Genomic DNA, 19,833 nt, shown 5'->3' on the forward strand with positions numbered 1-19,833 from the left:
CCTTGATGGCCCACCCCCAGGCCAGAAAGGCTTCCTTCACTGTGTGTGGCAGCTTCCAAATCTGTAAGACAATCAGAGGTTAACATCATATCATCAATACAATAGAATAGTGACACAGAGTATGGCAAATTGATCCTGACCATCAGATATGATAGTAATGGAGAAGAAAGCATTGTCCAAATCCACAATACTAATGGTATCAACCGAACATCAGGGTGAGCCAGTCCATCCAGTGTGCAAGAGGCACTGACAACATGAAGTGAGGGGTTACTTTATTCAGTTCCTGGTAATCTAGTCCCTTGGCCCACATGCCAAGCTCTCATACGGGCTGCATCAGGGAGCTGAGAGGGCCATGTGTAGGACACATCACCCCTACTTTTTCTAATCTCAAAGTGATTTGTACTGTTTCCTCATGCCCACAGGTGGACAATATTGCTGTATGCACAGTTTCCTGTATAGCCTGCAGGAGAGTCAGTGGTGCACAGTGTAGATGTCTTCAGACTACGGTTTTTACTGGCACATTCACAAAGAGAATTCTTTCCTCGGGTTAAGCGGTGCACCAGTCAGTACGTCCACCCGTAGCACGTATTCAGCAACCAGGGAAATATAGACACGATGAGGGCATGGAGCCAAGTGCCCAATACCCAGTGTCACCTGGGCTTTATGGATGATGACCTCTGTACCCTGCTAGGCATGAAGTACGTCCCATAGAGCAGTCCAGCTTGCCATATATTAGTGTTGATCTAGCTGTGGTGTCCATCAGTGCTAGTCCATGCTATATGTTCTTTAGGGACCAACGAATAGTTCCACATGTGGCCTTCAGTCTCTCTGGGGTCCTCTTAGCTGGGTACCTCTGCCTAGATAAAAGGAAGCCAATGTCACACCATTTCGCTTGATCCTGACTGCCTTCGCCTTTGGGCCCATTGGCCAGCATTGTTGCTCAGGGCACAGCCGCCACCATAGAGACCTCTGTATCATCGGTGGCTCAGCTGGCCGCCAGCCATCTGTACAAATTTGGTACCAGCTGGCTTTCAATGGCCCCGTAGCCCGGTCACAGTTTTTATAGGTCCTGCCTTAGCTTAGTGCTTCACTTCCACATCCCCTCGCTGGGCTAAGGTGTCCACAGCATCGCCGATTGGATGATCTATCAAGGGACCTTCAAGCACCACATCTGTTCTAAACATACCAGGTGGCCCCCTTGCCAGGACCAAGTCCTTGACTCATTCCACAAGCAGCTCCTGGTCAGGGCTACAGCACTGCATGGTGAACATCACCTGTCACATGTGCATCTCTCCCAGTACCCATCTCTCATAGTTACTGAGTCTAGATAGATTGTTCTTTTCATGACTTACTGAAGCAGAAAGCTGCCATTAATCAGCTTTTTCCAGTTTGTCAGGACTGTCCACAGGACTGTCCTTTGCATATCCTGTAGAACCTGTCACAGAGAAGGGGTGCTAGCTATCTGGGACATCTCCTGTGGGCTTAACTGCATGTCATGAGTCCCCTTGTCTCTTGGCTATAGCAGCCACCCAGGCATGGTTTCATTCAACTTTTGCTTCAACTGTTTTGCCAGCTCTCATAAGACCATGGCCATGTAGGTTGTATGATAGGTAGAGGTGGTTGGTCACCCCAGGCCTCCTCCTTAGGCAAGGGTCTCCTCCATGTCCAGCTTCTGTCAAATGGCAAGGCTAACGTGCAACTCCTGACAATGGTTTTACACTTCTGGAAGAGGTGGTACTCTCTAGGCCCCACAACATAACTTCTGTAGCCGCCAGCCATGGTTCCAAGGCCTCATCAGCCTCCTGCAGCTGGACTACCTCCTGGAGGAGGTTTGCTGCCCCTTGTCCCACACAGCAGAAAGGAGTGAAAAACAACCAAGCCATGCATCCCACTGACTCATGGTGGGAGTCAGAGATTTGTATGTCTGTCACTTCTAAAGCCTTCAACACATCTCACAATGTCAGGTGGACTACTTCTCAGACCTCAGGAACCTTTCTTGCTGCCAAAACGATAGCTATAGGTAACTAGGTACAGGCAGGGTAAGCACATTGGCAACCTCCCATGGCTCTCCCTTGCCACCACGCACTGTTTCCACAGATGAGATGACACTCACCTCATCCTGCCAATGATGACACCATTTGTCGGGATTGAGGAAGCTAAAGGAGGATTTTCACAAGTTCCCCACAAAAAATAAAGCATGGAAAGCCAACATTAGAAACAGTGGAAAGCATCTTTAATGCTTAGCCCCTACACAGATCAAGTGCTGCATCCTGAGGTACTGACATAACCATGTAGCAAGGCATAGTGTTCTATGCTAAGTCCTACAGATACGAGTGTATCCCGTTGTGGATATGCGCTAAACAGCAGGGCCATTTCCTTGTAGGTCTGCAAACACTCTGGGCTCTGAAGCAACCTGAACTGGCTCCGCATATCATCCTAAAAGAAAAGACAGAAATTGCATTCAGGAAGAGGATCCTGAGAGAGGAAGGATGGGTTGCACGGAAGGATATAATAAGGGGGCTGAGAAAAGCAATTTGAGTTAACACCTAACAGGAAAATGGAAGAGAGCTAAGCAATTTAGAAAACAGCCTTGTGAAGGGAAAATATGAGAAGGCAAGGCAGAGAAGCTTCTCGGTGTGTTCAAGGAGCTGACGAGGTCCAGGTTGGGTGAACAGGAAAGAAGGCAGAAGACAGAGGCAAGGATGAGCAGAAGTTGCAGGCAAGGGCCACTTCCAGGAGAGCCCTGCGGACCAGGGAGTACAACCTTGGACCTCATCCTGAGGACAAGAAGAAGGGAGCTGCCAAAGGACTTAAGGAGTAGCATGCCCTGTGATTTGTCTTTTGAAAATTGAACCTAGATACAGAGCAAAGTAGGTATGGGCTGTAAAAGTGGACACAGAGATATCGGTTATGTCACTGCTGATTGATTACCCAGACAAAAGATGGATCTGTTTGTAGCTAGGTTAGGAAAGGAGTGGCCAATTATATAAGAAATATAGAGAAACAAAGATCAAAATTTACAATGCAAATTCATAAATAAATAAGTAGATTTATCAGGGGCAAGAAAGAGAATTTTCTGAGCTAAAATATATGAGTCTTTTTCTAAATTGCATGAATAAAATGTAAATGTGACTATATATTAAGTGTCTCCTACCATAACATGAACTCCAAAAATGGAAAAGAATAGTATCTGCACTGCTGAAGCCAGCATAAAAAGTTGGAGCAAAAATGGAAAAGACTATTTTTAGAGTGAAATGAAACTTTGTACTTCTCATGAGTGGTGCGAAGCAAATTTCTTTTTCTGGGTCAAATCCCTAATTTTTTAACTCTTCTACTATATATAAAGATAGCAGTGCACCAGTACAGATGAAAATAAAGGGAATTTGTACCAGTTGGAATAGGAATGAGTGTGGCAAGTGTCCCACTGTTCTGCCTTGGTGGGGAAATCGCCTACAGGAGGGCTTCCAGAGCATGAAATGCCTGCCTTAAGACTTTGGCAGGTATTCTTGAACAACCAATAAAAATGTCACTTGAAACTGTATCTCCATTTGGTAAGATTTCTAATGGATTTTGTGAAGACAATGAAGACCATGAGGTTTGCATTCTTTTCCAGGAAGCCTATTTTTAGTGCCATGGGCTAAACCCCTCACTGGGAAATCATTTGGGATTGAATACAATCTTGACACATCACGCACTTTGGAATCCATAGCAGCCAAGCCAGAGTTCTGGGGGTGCACAATAATAGTGAGGCCCAGGCACAAAGGGGTACCCTTACTGAGTGGGCATGTGTGCCACTGTGCAGGCCACCTCTTAACCTCCCTGGATGCAAGGCACAGGGGAAGTGTCCTGACATGGGGCAGGGGACACCCAGTTACTCAGTTTGCTTCCTCTCTGAAAGAGACAGAAACAGAGACACCATCATTACCATCATGTAGAATCATATAGAAATGCATTTTGTCTTTCTAAGGACATAGTTTTAATAAAAGGATAGAAATTAAGCACGCATTTGTTAAACTAATAAGACTTGCATATTGTTATGCATATTTTCTTCCTGAAGATTCTATCGCACCATGCAATGTAGACACATCTTACTTAGCAATTAAGTCAGTGGGGGGAAAATTGCACAGGCCAAATGACTCTGAAACAGTCCTTAAATCTGCCTTAAAAGCTGTGTGTGTCGTTTTGAACATGCTGTGTTGTCTCGCAATGTCTCACAGGGTCAGCTTTTCTTCCAGTATCAAAACAAATTGCTATTCATCCATTGGAGAAACCAGATAAAATACCGGTCCTGTACTTAGCAGATACTGTAAAGAAAAAATAAATAATGTGGCCTTGTTCCGGTTTTTCTAAGCACATTATATATATACTTTCATTTCCAAAAAGGACACAAAGACAAAAGACCAGCATAATTACTGAAAAAAGATCTTCAAGCATAATGTGAGCAACTGAATTATTTCGCTTAACTAGTAAATTAGTTTACCCCTTTCCCACATGTTATTAAAAAACAGCAAAATGTCTTGAGCCCAACCATGTATTCCTAATAAACTGAAACTTTACATAAGAAGGAAAAGAAACATAAAATAACTTTTTCCTCCTCTTCCCACACCCACATATGGAATCGCAAGGTCACCTCATCCCAACTCCTTCATCAATTCCTGTTTCATTTTGGAAACAACCCAAGATGGAACTCACCTGCCACGCCCCTCAGCTCTGTCCTCCCTTCTCCATCCAGCTGCCTCTTTCTCAGGGTATGTTCCATGGGCCACAGCACTTGGCTTTGTCCTCCTTCTGGGTCAGTGGACAGGAAGCCCCAGCAGGAGAATGCTGGCCAGGAAAAGAGCAGCGAATCTTCTCCCAACACTCTCCTGTACATCACTGCTACTTCACGGGTCCTGAGGACCTGAGATGACAGTGGTTCTTCAGACTCTACCCAGCCCCACACCTCTGTACATCAACGGGCCTCGTGCTGCTCTGTTTTGGTGTGCCAGCTGGTTGCTGGTTGAACCCTAAGTCATACAATTTCACTTTATGAGTCTGAGAAAGCTAGATGGCATGACCACATGGCATGCAGCAGCTTCAGTCAATGAATAACAGAAAGGGAATCAGCCAGAATGCTCGGCTGCCAGGGACAGAAACTTCTCTGGGACTAAATAAACAGGGAAAAAAAGGTGATGTTCTCTGGGTTTCACTGATGAGATATTCAGAGTAACTGATTTTGAGTGTGGGTGAGTCAAGAAGCTTGACCCTCTTCACCAGGAGTGCATCTCTGTCCTCCATGTTGACTTCATTCTCAGGTTAGCTGTCCACACTGGCTAGAAGACTCAAAGAATGGCAGCAATAAGATTATATCTCCTGGAGATTCTAGGAAAAGTCCCACGGGTGATTAGAACTGAGCTATAAGTTTGATTCATGAACTAATTTTAGTGATTTTTGATAGGACAGATTAAGACTGATGGGTTACAAGGTTGACTCCATCCAAAAGACATGGACTCCAGGATAGAAGCCATGACTCGGGAAGTAAAAGAACTTCTCTCAGAATTAGGAGTAAATGAAGTGCTGCAGGGATACAACTGCTATGTATCTCTGGAATACATATAAAACAATTCAATCAATTATTATCCCCAACTCCATTCACATTACATTACGAACACACCTAAACCAAGAAACACTGACCTAATGTGAACGTTGTTTTCTGGAAGTCAGTGGGAATTATCAAAGTAGAGATATCAGTGACTGACATCTGTATGCAATTTCTAAGTCACAGAGAATTTTGATGGCTATTATCTCATTTAACACTGTTATTCCAGATTAAGAATTCCAATTCCTTGCTTACAGCATTTTGTGAGGTCAAATATTTCTGAGTCTCAAAAATCCAAAGGTCATTTGTGATGCCTCAATTGTGTTCACATGTTGTTAGGAAACTACAGTGTAAACATGGGAGAAAAACTCATGATTGTTAGTTTTATTGAACTAAGAATCTCTGTGGAAATTCAGCCAGAGACCCATCAAGATATATTTGAGGGCCAGAGGCCAAAGTTTCTCAATTGGTCATGCCTTCTGTCCTGCAATCTGCATTTTACCCAGGACCTACGGGTCACTTTAATACTAAAAATACAGCTTTCAGTCCCCTTTGAAAACAACTAGACCAAGACTTTTGCCATAATAATACAGAAAAGCATAGATATATGTGCTCACTTACTCAGAAATGTGTGGTAGTCTAAAAAAATCTCAAACCAATGATCAAGAGGTTCAGGCTGGAAAACTCTGTGATGGCTTTGAAGCGAACTGTGGGTTAGCTCTGCTAAAATAGAGTTGTCAGAAATCACATGAGCCAGACTCTGTGAAGCATTTAATAAGGCTGATGCTGGCAGCAGCAGAATTCATCTGCTTGTCAGTAAATTTGGTGTGGAAATTAGAACTTGATTCCTAAGGCTAGGAAGAAAGTCCAAACTGGCTAACCTGAAAGATGGAATAAAAATTTTTATCCTTTATTGATTAAAAAAAATAGTGAAGTGTTTAATCCCCAAATTTTGAAGGGTGTGTGTGTGTGTATGTGTGTGTGTGTGTGTGTGTGTGTGACAATGTCAGAGATTTTTATCAGTCACGAATCCAAGATATCACCTAATTCCACAATTTTTTTGAGCATTTGTCAGGAAGACACTGAGCCACTAAACTAAATCCTCAGCCCCTAATTCCCCAGTTGAGAGTCACATAATTTTAATTTTTTAATGTGTCTTCCTAAAAAGTTATGACAAGGATTGATCACTCCCAATCAGATTAAACAACACTCACCAGGCAGGGTTTATTCTGTGCTGTTAGATAGGAGAGAAAAAAAAAGATCAAGGTTCGATGTTTCTCTCAAAACTCAAAAATATTTCCATGACACTTGATGTGAGAATCAAGGCAGAAAAGTTCCCTGGCTTGAGGAAGAGTCTAACAGAGGTGGTGAGCAGAATATGAGCGTGAAAAGGAGGAGTGAAAGAGGAGCCCAAATCCTGAAGAATCCGCCGAAGGCTTTCTCTGCACTCAGCCAACTGTGCTCCTTCGCTCTTCGAAAAATGGAGGGAAAGAAAGTAGCCTCCATCTGTCCACTGATTTGTTACCAAGCAGTGTAAGAAGGAGGCATCTTGAGGAATGAAGTTCCTTTTTGTTCTGAGTGGAGAAGGAGGCACTGCTCAGTCCATCAGCTGCATCTGAACAAACCATCTAAAAGTAAACTCAAAGAGATTTGACCAAAATTTCTGACATCTTTTTTGAATTTAAGATGAAATGAACTGCAGTTGTGGTGATCAAGAGCCAGTCACAAATGACCCAGACCCGGCATCAACTTAGACCCACACCTGAGTGCGTCCTCTCGGGCCAGCCCAGAGGAGTCAGCCATTTTCTGAACAGATGACTGTGTCATTTAAAACCCATAGTTCAAACAGTTTCATCTCAGGCTTCCCCATGAACTCTGACATGTTAAGCCTGTGCTTGGGAAAGGTTGCAAACAAGTACATTTATCAGACATCTAGAAGCACAATAAGAGCCATTGGAATGGAAGAAACTCTATTGCTTTGCCTAACCTTTGACACTAAGTCCAACGCATAAAGGCAAAGAAACAGATCAGATCTCAAGAGTCAAGCCCTGGGCCTCTCTCTTAGTTTTAAATCCTAAATATAAACACCACAATATTATAGGTCACTGCCACCACCTCAGTAAAGAAGCACAGCAGAAACAAAAAAGAATAGAGTTGGTTCTATATAATTCTTAATTCAAAATATGCTCTCCAGGAAATCAGATAATGTAGTGTGATGCAGGTGTCAAGAATAGAAACCAGGAGAAGTGGTTAAGCACATAAAATGATACATGTAACTATAAAATCTAATATTATCATACAACATGTTCTATCAATATATTTAAGAAGTCAGCTTTAACCCCAAAGATTCTATAATTTAAAGACATAATTTTTCTGTATCACAGAAAACAGCAACTGTACAATGACTCCCCTACAAATACTAACACCATGGAAGCAACCCTACCAACAAAAAGTAATTTCCTGAAGCTAAAAGCATCTAAAAGGTTAATCTACTGATTTTTGTGTTTCTCATTTAATATTCTCTTCGAAAATTCTACTCCTTCAATAACATGTAAATAATTTGCATTCCAAAGCGGGTCATGGAAGAAAGTTTGCCACTCTCGCAACCCAAGTGGACAAGATTATCCCAGGTGCAGGCAATTAATAAGAAGATTGCCCTACGCCCACCATCCCTGGGGACCCGTCAAAAAGCCCTAAAGAGACGTTGGAGATCTCAGCTCAGTTACAAATAGAATTAAGCAGAGAAAAACCTATGCACCCTGTTCTCATTTTCTCCATTTTCTTTTGAAATTGAGAACACACATAGGATTCACTTTGAAGTTGGGGCTGCCTGAATATGATATTATTGATTTCCATAACATGTTTTTGCTCTGCAATGCGGATGTGCATTTTTCAAACATATTAAGCAAGGCTTTGATCTGATTTGCTCCACCAGAACACGCAGCGGAGGCTGAGAACTGTTTCTATATAAGGGTTGGCTGGGCTGAGGCGAAGATTGCTCTGGCTTGAAAGAGGTTGGAAATATCCCATCTGAAAGCTCTTTGCAGTCTTCCTCAGCCTAAACATTTTACTCAGCGAGGTCAAAGGTCACCAACTGTCAAAACAAAACCAAAATTACACAGTGCTCCTGCAAAGGAAGCTCCCAGAGTGGAAACTCAGGGTTCACAAATGGGACTTTCTAGTGGAGCATGCAGCTGCCAGTAAAACTGCCCTTAAAAAGGAACAGGTATATTATACTCAATCCTACTGATTTTTACAAGTTGTTCAGTAAGTTTAAAAGACTAGCCTTGTAGGTATCAATGTAGGGACTGAAAGAAACTATTCTAGAAGGCGAAATATCTCAGCCCAGACCCCAAACTCTCAAAGCAACTAGGCTGTAAACACCCAGGCACCAGATGGTTTCATAAACCCCAAGGTTCATAAATCTTCTCTAAAGTTTCCAATTTCAAAAAGAGGTTGTTTTCTTTGTAGGATTGGGGAGTGGGAGGAGAGTTTGTCATTTAGTGTCTGACCCCAAACCTTACTTGCCTCCTAAAGCCTTCTTGCTCCTCGGACTGGAGACAGCCAGAGTCTGCAGCTGGCTCTGGGCAGAGCTTCACCTGCCAGCCGGCTCACCATGGAGAGAGCCCTTCCCTTCTGCTGGCCAACCTGTCTCCTCACAGCTGGGCAAGGCTCCAAGAGTGGAAACATTTGTTTTGTTTTTTTGTGGAACCAGGGATTGAACTCAGGCCCTTGTGCTTGCCAGGGAAGCATTTATTCCACTGAGCCATCTCCCCAGCCCCAAGAGTGGAAACATTTGGAATGCTATCTATCCACTCGTGCTTCAGGAAGGAGCATTACAAATAATTTCTATTCTTCTCAACATAAAACTTCTAACTTTAAATCATATTTGGCATTGCTCGGGGGAAAAATGAGAAAAGGCCTTCTCTTGTAGGAGAGAATTGTAACTGTGAGAAAATCTCATCCTATATATTTTTTTTAAAAATCTGAATATTCTGATGTGCTGAAACCATCCTTCCTACTACCTGTCCAGTGAGAAAAGGACAGTACATGTAGCAAAGACAGAGGAAGTTGAAGGTAAATCAAGAACAAAGAGCTATGGGAAGCCTCAATGTGGGCAGTCGAGACCTGTGTGTGGGCCCAGCATGCTCTGTGCAGATGCTTCATTTGTGTCACAGTGACTGAGGCTGGAGCCAACCCCAGAGGGGTCTGCAAGCACGAGGGGCTCTGATTTTGGCATGAAAAATGTGTGAATCTAAAAGCGAAGACATTGTAGGCCCAGCCATTTATCTTATATTGTGCAGCGTCTGAGCTATACAAGCATGACATTACAGGTAGGAAGGTTCCCTGGAGAACATGAAGCTTTACAATAACTTTATCAATGATTATTAATTCACAAACCAAAATGCACACAGACAGAATGATGGGTAAGACACAGGAAGCATGTTAAATGCTTAAAGTTGTTTGGGATAAGGACACTAGATCCAGGCCCATGTAATGTGGCCTGCCTTTATGTGGACCCTCCTACTACAAGTAAATCATTTTCAAATTTCATGTATTATGTCAACAAACAAAATCATGGTTCCTTTGTTAGCAGTCTTTTTAAAATTACCGATAAGACAATTGTCTAAAGCTGAAATAGCAGCGAAGTTTTTGGAACTTGTGGGTAAATTGTATGACAATCCTCACATAAAGGCAGGATTGCCTTTGTAGCTATCTTCAAGGATTGCTAGATTAAGATAGCTCCCAAACTGTGGAAAACAGAAGATTTTGGGATGAGTTCAAACTTTCAGATGTGGACCATAAGTGTTTCCAACAGATTGGTTTGCTGAGCACTGGGGTGGATGAGTCATTAAAGCAAACTGTAGCCTGATCTTCCTAGGAATTCTTGAAGGGGCAGAATGGTCACCATCTGATGTGGTCCATACTTTGTGATCAAGAAAAAGGCATGAGAGAGATGAGGTCACTCTGAAAGCATTTGCCAGCTCCAAATTAGGCAAAGTATGACTTTTTTTTAAAAACCTTATTTGAAGTCCTGTAACTTTGATGTAAATATGAACATTAAAAAAAAACCTCCTACAAGTAAATCATTTTCAAATTTCATGTATTATGTCAACAAACAAATTCATGGTTCCTTTGTTAGCAGTCTTTTTAAAATTACTGATAAGACAATTGTCTATGGCCGAAATAGCAGCAAGCTTTTTGGAACTTGTGGGTAGAGTAAATTGTATGACAATCCTCACATAAAGGCAGGAAGCAAGAGTGAAGCCTTTCTGTTGAATGCTCCACACGTTGTTGTGCCACAATATTATAAGAATATACTTGTAATAACTTTTAAAATTTTTATTAGTATGTGATTGTGATTCATAATAACTATGTTTGGGAGAATTCATGCATCTGTAAAAATTATTTTTCAAAGAAGATGCACACCACAGTGCACAGTAAATGGACGCATGAACAGCAGCCACTTCCAACGAATCTTCTATTTATGAGACACACCAAAGGGCCCAAATCTGCATCACAGGAACAGCAATATTATCACAAGAGCAAGCTTATTGTTTTTATGTGTAGCTCCACCAAGCCTTCAAATGCTAAGGTATCCAGGAAACAAAATTCAGCCAGCTTAAAACATTCATCCTCTTCTTGAGAGGTCATCAAAACTATCGTCACAGCCTTGGAAGGCCAAATTCAATGGCAGCCTCATTAAGGGATCCCTCAACTTCACTTTAAATGTATGTACGTGCATGTGCATATTTTTAGAAACTTATTAATTTTTTATAGAATAGAAAGTTAAAACTCTCCTGATTTACAATGTGGAATTTTCATTTCTCTCATTCAGATTTTACTCTGAGAAGAAGGGAATTAAGGTAAAAATAAAAATGAATGGGAATAAGTTTAAATTGCATAACTTTGTGCAAAAGAAAGTGGGAGTCTTACTGTCAGGTCCATTCCAGTAGCTGCTGTGTGTCACATGTCTGGGTATGGCATGCCCATGCATGTGTAAGTGGGGTACTCAAGGAACTTGAAAAATCTCACTCATCGCCTTCCTGCTCCTTCCCTACTCCTGCCCCAGCACTACCTCGACCTTTTTGTTATCCCCAGAAAGAGAGATTAGGGGGCTGTTATCCGACATAGGGAGTTTCAAGTGTAATGGGAACTGGGCACATCTGTGGATCAGCCACCCAAGCAATGCCAATGATTGTATTATGGAACCTGGCCTTCTGATTAATCCTGGAAGAGGAGGCATCTGCAAAGGACTAGAAAGACCCAAAACAGGATCCTGCTCACATGGAAGCTGGTTATAAAGGACGGGCTTTTCAATCACCATGAGCTACTTAAATCATTACCTTTGGCTTAAATGGTACTTACACCACCTTACCTCTTTTTGGTTCTGTTTCTCTAGAAGACTCACCAAAAACAAGTTCTTGTTTCCTACACAGAGACCAAGAGCTAGCTAGCTAACATCACAGATAGTGAATAAGAGGAAGAGGAAAATTTTGAAAAGCTAGAAAATCTCGCTGGAAATGGGAGGAGTGTTGAGCAGGTCCTTCTAGAGCACTGGAGGCCTGAGGAGGGCATAGCAAGCTATGGAACTTTGATACTGTATGTGGATAAACACATACACAGATAGATATGAAAGTGGTAGCAAATGGATTAAGTGACTGGGGGAGGTTTGTATTATTAGTGGTACATTTTTATTTCTTTGAATTTTCTGGTACATCAGATGAATGACATATCAAGATTATCAGCAAAGTAGAGGCCCTTTGTTCACTGATATTATAGTGGATAAAGACAAGGACAAAAAGTGAGAGGCTCAAAATGGAATTAGAGGTTCAGCAGCAGGTGGAAGAATGGTGGAGCCCAAAGATAAAAGCACATTCTTAAGTCATTAAAGTCCCCTCAGGATTTATCCTGAAACCCTGTACCACATTTTGTAGATCCTTTGTCAGTGTCAGCCATGTGGATGAGTCATGGCCATTGTTTGACCAATTTGCTCTCTGTGAAAGCCTGAAAGAATGCTTTCTCTCCATATGACTCTCCTTAGGCACACTCTATATCATCAATCACATTCCTCTGTGGCTGCATAATCTCCTTGATCAGAAAATTTTGGACACAACTGAGTTATATGATGCTACAGTATAGGTTCTCCTATGTCCTGAGTCTTCACTGAACTTGAAAGGCTAGGGGCAAAATGTTGGCTGACCTTGCCGCCCTTCTTTTTTCTCTGATTTTTGGTCTGCAAACTTAGGTTGTTAACCCTCCAGAAGAGAAGCTTATTATTACCCTACAACATATGCAGTTGAGTTTAACCTAACTATTTGTCTGACTATCAAACATCATAGGCATAACATGGAACAGGTATTTTCCATCGAGTATTGATATGTTAAACTTTAAGTCCCTACAAAATATGAAGAAAAAATTTAAAAATTAGAAAATATGAATAAACAATTGCATATTTTTACACAGAAAGTTAGAAATCTAATCATATATAGCATTGTAGAAGGAAATTGCTGTGACTTTTTTTCTTGTCTCTATTTTTCATTTATTACCTTTTCTTTTTTTAAACAAACATTTACTTGCGAGACAGTATGGCAGTAATTGGTATGCCATGACAAGCAGTATGTATTTAGAAGACCAGAATGACAGGCCTTCCAAGCATGACCCTTCTATTACACATTGCTATCATCGGTGCAGTTGCTTAGTTCACAGGTATCAGCATGTATAGCTAGTCAGAGTGAGAATCCTACCAATTAACTGCTAGTTTCAAAAACCTGCTGTTTCTCAGGGATCATTGCCTTACGCATCTTGTGCATATAAATGTATGGCTTTGCCCCTGTCATGTTTCATAGCTTTTCTCTTGCCCTCTGCATTGTCTAATCCTCAAGTTCTCACTTTCTTTTTAATTGTGTTATACCTGTCTATTTGTATTTCTTCTTTTGAATTACTATACTAGGGAGACTACATGACATTTACACATGTGGGTCTGGTTAAGCAGTGATTATTGAGACCTTCCAATCACAGTCAAAATGATCGTTTGAGATGCTCTTGGATCACATTGGAATACATTATTTAGTCATAAACTAACATTGCACAAAACTAAGATTAAACATTTGTTCATCAATCAGTAAGTGATTGATCACACTAGGAATTCAGATATTCTGCTATTCTTATTGCCACATATAAAATCTGATTAAGGTTCAAAGCATTTTGTAAAAATATACATGAAAACTTATATTTATGCAATATTTGTATCTCCAAGGAAATATTTATGCGCAAATATATCTGTGCTTTATGAGCAGACATATTCCTTTTTTCTGCCACAATAAGCTCTTAGTACAAGACTTATAAGCACAACTCTTCAATTCATTTCTTATTTTTGAAAGTCCTTTTTTTTGTTTTCATTACCTGATTACGCATAAAACTTTTTCTTTTGGATCTCATGCCCGTTATCAGTTGGTACCATGCCCATTATCTGAAGAAACCCTGATAAATGCTGATATGGTATCTTTCATTTCATTATCACTCTTCTAATAAATGGGGGGAGTAATTCTCTTTAGACCTGATTCAGGATGATAAAAATCTATCATTTCTCAGTTTTTGCTGAGGTTAAATTCATTTTTCTAGATTTTTTTTTCCCTTTTTTGTACATGAGTGTATGTGCATGTGTATGTGTACTTGGGACTGAACCAAGGACTTTTTTTTTGTTTAATTCCCTTTTTCTTTTTTTTATTGATATTATTGAGAAACAAATAGCAATGAGACTGTTTCAAAACTGATTGGTAGAACTGTTTCAATAATTAATACATTGCATATTGTTGTCTTCATAGTGGTTATTCATAGTACAAGATACAGATATGATATCCTGTTCAAGCACTATTAGCACAAAAATTACATTTCTTGTTATATAGGTCTTGCTTTATCTTGGTCTTAACCATTCAGCAGAAAAGTATAAAAACGAGGTTTATAAAGTAAAGCCATATTAATATGCTGAGCTGTAAAAGGCTCAAGTCAACAACTTCTGACATTGCTAGTCATACGGATAACCCACTACTATTATAGACTATTGGACTATATTGGATTATTTTGCTGAATTCAAGCACCTACAATATTTAAATAGAAATGGGATACCCATTTGTGACAAAACTAAACAAAAAAGGGAACACAAATGAAGGACCATTTTGTATCTGTATATACAAAATAGTTAGGATAGATATACAGCTACTTTCTCTTAATTCAATGAACCAAGGACTTTCAAGCTGAACTATATTCCCATCCTTTTTTACTATTATTTTGAGGGCAGGCTGAGCTGGCAACAAAGAGAGAGAGAGAGAGAGAGAGAGAGAGAGAGAGAGAGAGAGAGAGAGAGAATGGGACCCAATATAATGAAATAATTAATTTTTAAAATGCCAAGTAGGCAAATATAATAATACATAAATATAATGATCTCACTGAAAGTCAAGTAGCATAAATTCAAAGAATACCCTGGGTATGGTTGACACTGACAAAGGTTCTACAATCTGAGGTACAGGATCTCAGGATAAATCCTGAGGGGATTTCACTGACCTTCTCAGACCCAAAAGCTACAACTCTTGTTGCATAGGTCCTGCTTTACCTTGGTCTTAACCATCCAGTAGAAAAGTATGAAGATGAAATATAGGAAGTAAAGCCATGCTGTTATGTTGAGCTGTGAGGGACTCAGGTCAACAATTTCTGACATTGCCAGTTAAACAGAAGACTCAATACTATTATGGGCTACTGGACTCTTTTGGAATATTTTGCTGAGTTCACACACCCATAATATTCAAATAACGGAACTTAACAAAAAAAGGGTATATAGAGGAATGTCCATTTTGTATCTGTGTATTCAAAGTGGTTAGGATAGATATATAGTTACATTCTCTCAATGAACAGAATGATTTGTTCTAATGGTGTTTGTAAATAGGATTTCAAGTCTGCATCTTGTACATCAATTAACCACTAAGAAGAATTATGCAGTGTGTTGATTATTGAAACGGTCCTACTGATTTGATTTGAAACTGTCTCATTGCTATTTGTTTATCAATAAAATTATGGGAAAAAGATAGATATACATTTAAAAAAAGAAGAAAAAAAGAATACCCTGTGTGGGAATATAATAGTCAAGCCTAAAATAGAAAACATTTTGCAGACAAAAATAATGACATATTGCGTATGCGTAGAGCTTTTACATAGTGCTATATTACATGACAACTGCCTTCTTAATTTATGGGCACTAGGGAGACATTAGAAAGACATACTTAAAGTGCCAAAAATAAAAATAAGATATGGGATCTTAGTTTTAAAGAAAATTGAAAATAAAATTGCAAATGTTTATATCTAGAAAATTTAGCCTCCAAAAATAAAAGTAATATAGACATTTTAAATGTTGAAGACTAGGAGTATTTTTCATAAATAACTCATAATATAAGAAATACTAAAAGGAGATGCTTTTATTCTAGTGGGAAATGATACTGGAAACTTACATAACCTCCTAGGAAGAAATGAAAAAAAAGAAGTAGTAGATAGATATTATATTGCTTTCTCTGTTAAGTTCTATAAAATACATCTGATTGCTTAAAGCAAAACTGTAGCACTATGTTGGTGGGTTGCATATATGTAATATACATGATCTTAATAGTATAAAAGATGAGGACCCTATCTAATGGCAAAATTTATATATTTTATATAGAATACTATTAATGGTTACTGGAGCAAATACTAAAAAATTCTCATTAAGCAAATGCCAAAATACACTGTCACCTCAACCAAACCTAAGGGTGTAAATAAATGTAAAACAAAAAGAAGAATTAGAGGCACTGCACTCTCATCAAATCACTTCCTCGTTGCTTCTTGTGGCCTTTCCAGTGTGTATGATCAGTGTCGTGCGTCACAGAAGATACAGTTGCTCAAGGGAGCCTGGAAAGCACTGATTTAGTTGCAGGTCACTAGACCTCCGATTTCAGTTTCATTCTCTACAGTAGTTTCTGTCATGCTTTAACATAAAGATGAGCACCGAAATATCACCACAGTATTGTGTACATGAGGGTGGAAGCGGATGTGGTCTTGCTGCCTGGAAGGTAAATGAGTTATAAAGGAGTTAGAAATGAATGCGTGTCCACATGGCAACATAAAGACATCTTCTATATATAACTAGACGAAGGAAACTGAAAGAAGAAAAGATGCAGCTCCCTAAATAATACCTTCAGGGTAAATTAAACATTTATGCAAACATAGTATCACATACCTTACAGTACAACACAAAAATTTAAATGTATTAGAATAGTTATTTTTGGGATAAGGTGTGTACAGGTAATAAGCAGATTGAAGATAATATAAAGAAGTGGGTAGTGAAGCACAAAACAATAATGGTTATTTGTTTATTTAGCAACAAAGAATTAATTACCTCTGACCTAAGTAAGGTCCACCCAAAAGATGAAAAAAGAGAGAAGATGAAGTAAATTTTCTTTTTTAAAAAAATAATTTTATTGAAAAACAAATAGCAATGAGACCATTTCAAAACCGATTACTAGGACAGTTTCAATCATTAATACATTACATATTGTTGTCTTCTTAATGATTATTCATAGTACAAGATGCAGACATGATATCCTCTCCACAAACATTATTAGAACAAATCTTTCTAATCATTGAATTGAGAGAAAGTAGCTGTATGCCTATCATAATTTTTTAATATGCAGATACAAAATGGTCCTTCATTTGTATCTCCTTTTTCTGTTTAGTTTTGTCAGAGAAGGGTATTTCATTGTCATTTAAATATTGTAGGTGCATGAATTCAGCAAAATATTCCAATATATTCCCGTAGTCCATAATACTAGTGGGTTTTCCATAGGACTGGCAATGTCAGAAGTTGTTGACTTGAGCCTTTTTTTTTTTTTTTAATTTTATTTATTTATTTATTTGAGAGAGAGAGAGAGAGAGAGAGAGAGAGAGAGAGAGAGAGAGAGAGGCCAGCTCAGCCCACCAGGGGGCGGGCTGGCTGGCATGTGGTGCTGGGGGATTGAACCGCGGTCCCTGATGCTTTTGCTAAGCTTGTTCCAAGTAGGTGCTTTAGACCACTGAGCCATCTCTCCAGCCCTGACTTGAGCCTTTTACAGCTCAGCATATTAATATGGCTTTACTTTTTATATGAAGTAAATTTTCTAAACAAAGTTTCTTCTGTTCAGAGTACCAAGGAATTGACTTGCACAGTAGTTTTATAATTTGAACTGATTGAGAGAGTTTATGAAGAGGACATCAAACCATACTGCGGTGATTCTTTGCAAATTGCAAGCAGTAAGCTAAAAATCCAACTTCCACAGACATCTATAAAACCAAATGAAAAGTGATTCATGAGCTTTGTACATGATCTAGGCCCAGAGTTAATAAAGTATAGCTTGAAAGCAAAAGTCATCTAATCAGCTCTTTTTTGTAAAGTTTTCTAAGACTTGTCTCCAAAATTATAGGCAATGGTTTTAGAAATCGTTTCTTTCGGGAGGGGTGAGGAAGACTTCTTAACAGAATGACATCCCCTAAAGTAGAATGTGTAGAGATGGGAAGTTTATTTAATAAAAAAAAAAAACTTTAATTAAATTATAAATATAAAATCTTTCAGGAGAATTTGCGGGATAAACATAATAGCTTGGGAGTACAATGATAATTGGAGGTAATATTGTCCAAGATGGGCACAACAGAACCCTCCATCCCACAATTCTCTTAAATATAATGTTGACACCATTCCCCATGATAGGCCAGGTCTTTTCTGTTCCTTGAATCTGGACATTCTGGTGGCCATGAGGGAAGGGATTCTTGGAAACTGGTATCCACATCACATGGACATGCCCTGAGTAAGAGCTGCTCTGAGCAAGAGGTGCTGGCTGGTAACCACTGTTGACTGCCAGACTTCCCAGGAAGCAAGCTTGCAAGCAATCTTTAGCCCTGGCTACCATCTAGCTACCATCTACATGGAAGGCCCCAAGCAAGAATCAAAAGAAATGAAAATAAATCGATTATTGTTATAAGCCTCTAAATGTGGGGAGATTAGACTGGGTGTGGTGGCACTCACCTGTAATCCCAGCTCTTGGGAGGCTGTAAACAGGCGGATCACTATGAGTCTGATCTAGTAGTGAGTCCCTGAATACCCTGTAGATCCTTCCCTAAAAGATTAAATAAATAAATAAATAAATAAATAAATAAATAAATAAATTTGGGGGGATTTGTTTTGGGTATTTCAGTTGCTGTTGTTGTTTTTCAGAGCCAGTAATTAGAGCAACTGCTTATGGTCTCTTCTACTGAGGATTCAAAGAAGTTTCTAGACAATAATCCATCTGTCATCACTTCAGTCCTGTGCAGAACAAGTATTACTGCAAGTAGGTACCTGGCCCACCTGAGTCCCCAGTGCCTCCGCAGAAATAGAAAGCCTCCAGCCACAGCTGCTGTGTGGAGCTTCCTGGATAGAAGGGAAATTAAAGAAATCAGAAATCTTTACCAAGTACCATGTTCATCATACGAATCCATCGTAGCTGGTGATAAAGTAGCTACTGTGGCACAGTCACATAGGTAAACCCACAGTGAACCAGAAGTGGAGTTAATAACATAATTCAAAACTCATTTTTGTATATATAAATCTTTATGACTCTTTAATAACCAGTGTTCTAAAGAGAATAAGCATATTTCTTCCCTCAAAATCTGAGTTTACTCTCACATAATCCTCTCTAAAAAGATAAGTTTTAAAATATAAGTGTGTAATATGGGGTTGTAATGGAAGTGAAACAATTTTAATATGATCTTTATGAACCGTGACAAAATGGCTTTGATAAAGGAGGCCGTACATAATAAAGTTATTTGTAACATTACAAAACAACAGTTTTGGATTTATATTTAAGATAATAAAGTTTCTTATGGTTGAAGTCTCACTGAAATAAACTCTAAGATTTTTGAATTTCTTTTTAAACAAGGACAAACCCATGACATTTTCAGAAAGCCTTTGGTTTTAACCTTGGAAATCTTGTTGCTTAGGATAAAGGCAGAGAAAATGAGCCAGAAAGCTCTAAAGGTGGGAAGCTATTATTAAATGCAAATATATTCATTAAGGACTTGGCCAAACAGAGAGGTATATTCCATTTTTAATGAATTTTTTAAACACACAAATATTCTTGCAGTGTGCATTTTAATTTAACCTTTGAATTAACCTTTGAGTACAAGGTTATCAGTGGAAAAGAAGCATAGGTGATAAGATG

General features: G+C 39.3%; 1 protein-coding gene across 1 annotated transcript in view; it reads left to right on the forward strand.

Annotated features, from left to right (window-relative positions):
- Window positions 1-615: 615 nt before the first annotated feature.
- Window positions 616-19,833, forward strand: part of Prl (prolactin) — a 38,415-nt gene continuing 19,197 nt past the window's right edge. The window contains exon 1 of the mRNA XM_004640178.1: window positions 616-698. Coding sequence (XP_004640235.1) covers window positions 616-698 — 83 coding nt within the window. The remainder of the gene's footprint in view (window positions 699-19,833) is intronic.

This window comes from Octodon degus, unplaced genomic scaffold (assembly GCF_000260255.1).
Source record: "Octodon degus isolate 3935 unplaced genomic scaffold, OctDeg1.0 scaffold00119, whole genome shotgun sequence".
NCBI classification, from domain to species: Eukaryota; Metazoa; Chordata; class Mammalia; order Rodentia; family Octodontidae; genus Octodon; species Octodon degus.